Source organism: Chamaea fasciata, unplaced genomic scaffold (assembly GCF_029207755.1).
Source record: "Chamaea fasciata isolate MVZ Bird 193981 ecotype frontalis unplaced genomic scaffold, bChaFas1.0.hap1 SCAF_5, whole genome shotgun sequence".
Classification (NCBI taxonomy): domain Eukaryota; kingdom Metazoa; phylum Chordata; class Aves; order Passeriformes; family Sylviidae; genus Chamaea; species Chamaea fasciata.
The window spans coordinates 1,482,289-1,490,435 of NW_027094090.1; the positions used below are offsets into that span (position 1 = coordinate 1,482,289).

The 8,147-nt window shown below is 59.0% G+C and overlaps 1 protein-coding gene across 1 annotated transcript in view; it reads left to right on the forward strand.

Moving 5' to 3' along the window:
- Positions 1-6,689, forward strand: part of ASB13 (ankyrin repeat and SOCS box containing 13) — a 12,106-nt gene extending 5,417 nt beyond the window's left edge. Inside the window, 4 exon segments of the mRNA XM_066182645.1 lie at positions 1,822-1,956; positions 5,574-5,734; positions 5,736-5,766; positions 6,478-6,689. Of these exon segments, the coding sequence (XP_066038742.1) occupies positions 1,822-1,956; positions 5,574-5,734; positions 5,736-5,766; positions 6,478-6,608 (458 nt within the window). The 3' untranslated portion in view covers positions 6,609-6,689.
- The last annotated feature ends 1,458 nt before the right edge of the window (positions 6,690-8,147 follow it).

Below are 8,147 nucleotides of genomic sequence, written 5' to 3' on the forward strand. Positions count from 1 at the left end.
TCTTTTTATCCCATTTTCATCCCATTTTTTCCTATTTTATCCCGTTTTTATCCTATTTTCCCATTTTTGTCCTGTTTTTATCCCATTATCCCATTTTTATCCCATTATCCCATTATCCCATTTTTATCCCATTTTTATCCCATTTTTCCCTGCAGAGACTCCTCTGATCCCATTTTTTATCCCATTTTCCCCATTTTTATCCCATTTTTCCCATTTCTGATCCCATTTTTCCCAATTTTTCCCTTTTCCCCTCATTTTTCCCTGCAGAGACTCCTCTGATCCCATTTTTGATCTCCTTTTCCCCATTTTCCCCATTTTCTCCCGCAGTTTTCACCTGGATTTTTCCCTGTCCGAAGCCACCCAGGCTGTTCCCAGCAGTGAGAATTCCCATTTTTCACCTGGCTTTTCCCATTTTTTCCTGTCCAAAGACACCCAGGCTATTCCCGAGACCAGGAATTCCCAATTTTCACCTGGATTTTTCCTCTCCAAAGCCACCCAGGCTGTTTCCTGGAGCCAGAATTCCCAGTTTTCACCTGGATTTTCCCATTTTTCCCTCTCCAAAGACACCCAGGCTGTTCCCTGGGCCCAGAATTCCCGGTTCCGGCTGCCCCCCGGGCCCAGAATTCCCGGTTCCGGCTGCCCTCCGGGCCCAGAATTCCCGGTTCCGGCTGTTCCCCGGGCCCAGAATTCCCGGTTCCGGCTGTTCCCTGGGCCCAGAATTCCCGGTTCCGGCTGTTCCCCGGGCCCAGAATTCCCGGTTCCGGCTGTTCCCCGGGCCCAGAATTCCCGGTTCCGGCTGTTCCCCGGGCCCAGAATTCCCGGTTCCGGCTGTTCCCCGGGCCCAGAATTCCCGGTTCCGGCTGTTCCCCGGGCCCAGAATTCCCGGTTCCGGCTGTTCCCCGGGCCCAGAATTCCCGGTTCCGGCTGTTCCCTTGGCCCAGAATTCCCGGTTCCGGCTGTTCCCTGGGCCCAGAATTCCCGGTTCCGGCTGCCCCCCGGGCCCAGAATTCCCGGTTCCGGCTGCCCCCCGGGCCCAGAATTCCCGGTTCCGGCTGTTCCCTTGGCCCAGAATTCCCGGTTCCGGCTGTTCCCCGGGCCCAGAATTCCCGGTTCCGGCTGTTCCCCGGGCCCAGAATTCCCGGTTCCGGCTGTTCCCTTGGCCCAGAATTCCCAGTTCCGGCTGTTCCCTTGGCCCAGAATTCCCGGTTCCGGCTGCCCCCCGGGCCCAGAATTCCCGGTTCCGGCTGTTCCCGGGCCCAGAATTCCCAGTTCCGGCTGTTCCCCGGGCCCAGAATTCCCGGTTCCGGCTGTTCCCGGGCCCAGAATTCCCGGTTCCGGCTGTTCCCCGGGCCCAGAATTCCCGGTTCCGGCTGCCCCCCGGGCCCAGAATTCCCGGTTCCGGCTGTTCCCCGGGCCCAGAATTCCCGGTTCCGGCTGTTCCCGGGCCCAGAATTCCCGGTTCCGGCTGTTCCCCGGGCCCAGAATTCCCGGTTCCGGCTGTTCCCCGGGCCCAGAATTCCCGGTTCCGGCTGTTCCCCGGGCCCAGAATTCCCGGTTCCGGCTGTTCCCCGGGCCCAGAATTCCCGGTTCCGGCTGCCCCCCGGGCCCAGAATTCCCGGTTCCGGCTGTTCCCCGGGCCCAGAATTCCCGGTTCCGGCTGCCCCCCGGGCCCAGTATTCCCGGTTCCGGCTGTTCCCCGGGCCCAGAATTCCCAGTTCCGGCTGTTCCCCGGGCCCAGAATTCCCGGTTCCGGCTGTTCCCGGGCCCAGAATTCCCGGTTTTCAGCGGCTCCTGCCGTTCTCCGCCGTTCTCCCGCCGCAGGCAGCCCGGAGTGCGTGCGGCTGCTGATCGAGGTGGGCGCCAACCTGGAGGCGCACGACTGTCACTTCGGCACCCCGCTGCACGTGGCCTGCGCCCGCCAGCACCTCGACTGCGTCAAGCTGCTGCTGCAGGCCGGTACGGCCGCGATTCCCGCGATTCCCGCGATTCCCGCGATTCCCGGGATCCCGGGATCCTCCCCAGGGGCGGGGCCTGGGCAGGGCCCTCGGAGCCCGCTCCTGCACACCCGCCTTTGGGCCCGGCTCTCCCAGCGCACGCCCCGGGATCCCATCCCCGATCCCGGGAGGAACCCTGGGATCCCATCCCCGATCCAGGAGAAACCCCGGGATCCCATCCCCGATCCCGGGAGAAACCCCGGGATCCCATCCCCGATCCAGGAGAAACCCCGGGATCCCATCCCTGATCCAGGAGAAACCCTGGGATCCCATCCCCGATCCCGGGAGGAACCCCGGGATCCCATCCCCGATCCCAGGAGAAACCCCGGGATCCCATCCCCGATCCAGGAGAAACCCCGGGATCCCATCCCCGATCCCGGGAGAAACCCTGGGATCCCATCCCCGATCCAGGAGAAACCCTGGGATCCCATCCCTGATCCCGGGAGGAACCCTGGGATCCCATCCCTGATCCCGGGAGGAACCCTGGGATCCCATCCCTGATCCCGGGAGGAACCCTGGGATCCCATCCCTGATCCCGGGAGGAACCCTGGGATCCCATCCCTGATCCCAGGAGGAACCCCGGGATCCCATCCCCGATCCAGGAGAAACCCCGGGATCCCATCCCCGATCCCGGGAGGAACCCTGGGATCCCATCCCTGATCCCGGGAGAAACCCTGGGATCCCATCCCCGATCCAGGAGAAACCCTGGGATCCCATCCCCGATCCCGGGAGGAACCCTGGGATCCCATCCCCGATCCCGGGAGAAACCCCGGGATCCCATCCCCGATCCCGGGAGAAACCCCGGGATCCAATCCCTGATCCAGGAGAAACCCTGGGATCCCATCCCTGATCCAAGGAGAAACCCTGGGATCCCATCCCTGATCCAAGGAGAAACCCCGGGATCCCATCCCCGATCCAGGAGAAACCCTGGGATCCCATCCCCGATCCAGGAGAAACCCCTGGGATCCCATCCCTGATCCCAGGAGGAACCCTGGGATCCCATCCCCGATCCAGGAGAAACCCTGGGATCCCATCCCTGATCCAAGGAGAAACCCTGGGATCCCATCCCTGATCCAAGGAGAAACCCCGGGATCCCATCCCCGATCCAGGAGAAACCCTGGGATCCCATCCCCGATCCAGGAGAAACCCTGGGATCCCATCCCCGATCCCGGGAGAAACCCCGGGATCCCATCCCTGATCCAGGAGAAACCCCGGGATCCCATCCCCGATCCCGGGAGAAACCCTGGGATCCCATCCCTGATCCCAGGAGAAACCCTGGGATCCCATCCCCGATCCCAGGAGAAACCCCGGGATCCCATCCCCGATCCAGGAGAAACCCTGGGATCCCATCCCTGATCCAGGAGAAACCCCGGGATCCCATCCCCGATCCAGGAGAAACCCTGGGATCCCATCCCCGATCCAGGAGAAACCCTGGGATCCCATCCCTGATCCAGGAGAAACCCTGGGATCCCATCCCTGATCCCAGGAGGAACCCTGGGATCCCATCCCTGATCCCAGGAGGAACCCTGGGATCCCATCCCTGATCCCGGCTCTCCCTGCACAGACCCCTCTGATCCCATTTCTGATCCTGTTTTTCCCTGCCTGGATTCCCATTTTCCTGGATAAATTCCCTTTTCCCTGCATAAATCCCCTTTTCCCACCTGGAATTCCTTTTCCCAGTCCAGATTCCCTTTTCCCTTTATAAATCTCCTTTTCCCTCCTGGAATTCCCATTCTCCTGTCCAGATTTACCCATTTCCCACCTGGAATTCCCTTTTTCCTGCCCAAATCCTCTTTCCCCTTCCCAAATTCCCCTTTTCCCACCTGAAATCCCCATTTTTCCCATTCCCCAAATGCCCATTTCCCCATTCCCAACCCCCATTTTCCCCCATTCCCAACACCCCATTATCCCCATTCCCATTTTCCCCATTATTCCCCATTCCCAAACCCCCATTCCCCCATTTTCCCCATTATCCCCATTCCCAAACCCCCATTATCCCCATTCCCATTCCCCCATTTTCCCCATTCCCATTCCCCCATTATCCCCATTCCCAAACCCCCATTATCCCCATTTTCCCCATTATCCCCATTCCCAATCCCCCATTATCCCCATTATCCCCATTTTCCCCATTATCCCCATTCCCCCATTTCCCCCATTTTCCCCATTCCCCCATTCCCCCATTTTCCCCATTTCCCCCATTATCCCCATTCCCCCATTCCGCCATTCCCCCATTCCCCCATTTTCCCCATTATCCCCATTTCCCCCCATTTCCCCCATTCCCCCATTCCCCCATTCCCCCATTTCCCCCATTTCCCCCATTCCCCCATTCCCCCATTCCCCCCATTCCCCCATTTCCCCCATTCCCCCATTCCCCCATTCCCCCATTCCCCCATTCCCCCATTTCCCCCATTTCCCCCATTATCCCCATTCCCCCATTCCCCCATTTCCCCCATTCCCCCATTATCCCCATTCCCCCATTCCCCCCATTCCCCCATTCCCCCATTCCCCTATTCCCCCATTCCCCCATTATCCCCATTCCCCCATTCCCCCATTCCCCCATTCCCCCATTCCCCCATTTCCCCCAATTCCCCCATTCCCCCATTCCCCCATTCCCCCATTCCCCCATTCCCCCATTCCCCCATTCCCCCCATTTCCCCCATTTCCCCCATTATCCCCATTCCCCCATTCCCCCATTCCCCCATTTCCCCCATTCCCCCATTATCCCCATTCCCCCATTCCCCCCATTCCCCCATTCCCCCATTCCCCCATTTTCCCCATTCCCCCCATTTCCCCCATTCCCCCATTATCCCCATTCCCCCATTATCCCCATTATTCCCATTCCCCCATTCCCCCATTCCCCCATTTCCCCCATTCCCCCATTATCCCCATTCCCCCATTATCCCCATTATCCCCATTCCCCCATTCCCCCATTTCCCTCATTTCCCCCATTCCCCCATTCCCCCATTATCCCCATTCCCCCATTCCCCCATTCCCCCATTCCCCCATTATCCCCATTCCCCCATTATCCCCATTATTCCCATTCCCCCATTCCCCCATTCCCCCATTTTCCCCATTCCCCCATTTCCCCCATTCCCCCATTATCCCCATTCCCCCATTATCCCCATTATCCCCATTATCCCCATTCCCCATTCCCCCATTCCCCCATTTCCCCCATTTCCCCATTTCCCCCATTCCCCCATTCCCCCATTCCCCATTTCCCCCATTATCCCCATTCCCCCATTATCCCCATTCCCCCATTTCCCCCATTCCCCCATTTCCCCCATTTCCCCCATTCCCCCATTCCCCCATTTCCCCCATTATCCCCATTCCCCCATTATCCCCATTCCCCCATTTCCCCCATTCCCCCATTTCCCCCATTCCCCCATTCCCCCATTTCCCCCATTTTCCCCATTATCCCCATTCCCCCATTATCCCCATTCCCCCATTATCCCCATTATTCCCATTCTCCCATTATCCCCATTCCCCCATTCCCCCATTCCCCCATTCCCCCATTCCCCCATTCCCAACCCCTTCCCCGGCTGACGCCCTTTCCCCTCCACCCCGCTGTCCCCGCGGCAGGCGCCAACGTCAACGCGGCCAAGCTGCACGAGACGGCGCTGCACCACGCGGCCAAGGTGCGCAACGTGGACCTGGTGGAGATGCTGGTGCAGTTCGGGGGCAACATCTACGCCCGCGACAACCGGGGCAAGAAACCCTCGGATTACACCTGGAGCAGCAGCCCCCGCCGCCAAGTGCTTCGAGTACTACGAGAGTGAGCGCGCCGGGGAATGCCCGGCTCTCGCTCTTCTTCCCCCCTCGGGGAATTTGGGCACCGGAACCACCTGGGCCCGTCTCTCCCCTTTTGCTCCCGGGTTGTTTTTCCCGTTTCCGACCCCATTTCTCTCCCTTTTCTCCCCTTTCTGACCTCGTTTCTCCCCCCATTTCCCCATTTCTCCCCCATTTCCCCGTTTCTCCCCCATTTCCCCGTTTCTCCCCCATTTCCCCGTTTCTCCCCCATTTCTCCCATTTCTCTCCCATTTCTCCCATTTCTCTCCCATTTCTCCCATTTCTCCCCCATTTCCCCATTTCTCTCCCATTTCTCCCATTTCCCCCCCATTTCTCCCATTTCTCTCCCGTTTCTCCCATTTCTCCCCCATTTCCCCATTTCTCTCCCATTTCTCCCCCATTTCTCCCATTTCTCCCCCATTTCTCCCATTTCTCCCATTTTTCTCCCATTTCCCCATTTCTGACCCCATTTCCCCCATTTCTGGTCCAAATTTTCCCTTTTCCCCCATTTCTGGTCCAAATTTTCCCATTTTCCCCATTTCTGACCCCACTTTCCCCATTTCTGATCCAAATTTTCCCTTTTTCCCCATTTCTGCTCCCAATTTTCCCACTTTTCCCATTTCTGACCCCATTTTCCCCATTTCTGCTCCCAATTTTCCCATTTTCCCCCGTTTCTGACCCCATTTTCCCCCCGCAGAGACCCCCCTGAGCCTGGCGCAGCTGTGCCGGGTCACGGTCCGTCGCGCGGCCGCCGCCCGCCGCGGCCTGGCCGAGCTCTCCAAGCTGCAGATCCCTCCCCGGCTCATCCAGTACCTCTCCTACAACTGAGGAGAATCCCTGGAACTGGGCAGGCGGCCGGCAAAGCGCGTCCTGGAATTCCCCGTCCTGGAGGAGTCTCCTTCTCCCGCGGCTCGGCTCGGCTCGGCCCGGCTCGGCCCGGCTCGGCTCGGCTCGGCTCGGCCCGGCCCGGCCCGGCTCGGCTCGGCTCGGCTCGGCTCGGCTCGGCCCGGCTCGGCTCGGCTCGGCCCGGCCCGGCCCGGCCCGGCTCGGCTCGGCTCGGCCCGGCTCGGCTCGGCCCGGCCCGGCTCGGCTCGGCCCGGCCCGGCCCGGCTCGGCTCGGCTCGGCTCGGCCCGGCTCGGCTCGGCTCGGCTCGGCTCGGCTCGGCTCGGCTCGGCTCGGCTCGGCCCGGCCCGGCCCGGCTCGGCTCGGCTCGGCCCGGCCCGGCTCGGCTCGGCTCGGCCCGGCCCGGCCCGGCTCGGCTCGGCCCGGCCCGGCTCGGCTCGGCTCGGCTCGGCCCGGCTCGGCTCGGCTCGGCCCGGCTCGGCTCGGCGCGGCGCCTCCCCGGAGAAATCCCTTTCGATGTAACGGGAAGCCCCGCTGGAAATACAAATCCGTCTGCAATTCCTCTTTGCCCTGGCTTTGCTTGGAATTTCCACCGGCGGCGGGGGGGGGCGGGATTTTGGGATCCTCCAGGTGGGATTGCTCTTCCCGATTTCCCCCAGATTTCCCCCAGATTTCCCCCAGATTTCCCCCGGATTTCCCCCGGATTTCCCCCGGATTTTTCCCGGATTTTTCCCGGATTTTTCCCGGATTTTCCCCAGATTTTCCCCAGATTTCCCCCAGATTTCCCCCAGATTTTTCCCAGATTTTTCCCAGATTTTCCCGAGATTTTCGCCAGATTTTCCTGAATGTTCCCAGATTTCCCCAGGTTTTCTTCCGAATTTTCCCAGATTTTCCTGAATTTTCCCAGATTTTTCCTGAATTCCCCAAATTTCCCCAGATTTTTCCCAGATTTCCCTCAGATTTTTCCTGATTTTTCCCCAGATTTTTCCTGATTTTTCATGAATTTTCCCAGATTTCCTAGATTTTTTTCCAAATTTTCCCAGATATTCCTGAATTTCGCAGATTTTTCCTGAATTTTCCCAAATTTCCCCAGATTTTTTTCCAAATTTTCCCAGATTTTCCTGAATTTTCCTGGATTTTCCCAGATTTCCCGTGTGGGATCCAGCCAGGGGGGAGGGAATTGGGAATACTGGAGTGGGAATCATTCCAGCTGGGAATTCCATGCTCTGGAGCAGCTCTCATCCTGGTTTTATCCCGTTTTCCCCATTTTTATCCCATTTTTTCTTGCAGAGAGCCCTCTCATCCCATTTTTATCCCCTTTTAATCCCATTTTCCCCATTTTGATCCCATTTTCTCCATTTTGATCCCGTTTTTCCGATTTTTTGATCCCATTTTCCCCACTTTGATCCCATTTTCCCCATTTTGATCCCATTTTCCCCCATTTTGATCCCATTTTCTCCGTTTTGATCCCGTTTTTCCCATTTTTTGATCCCATTTTCCCCACTTTAATCCCATTTTCCCCA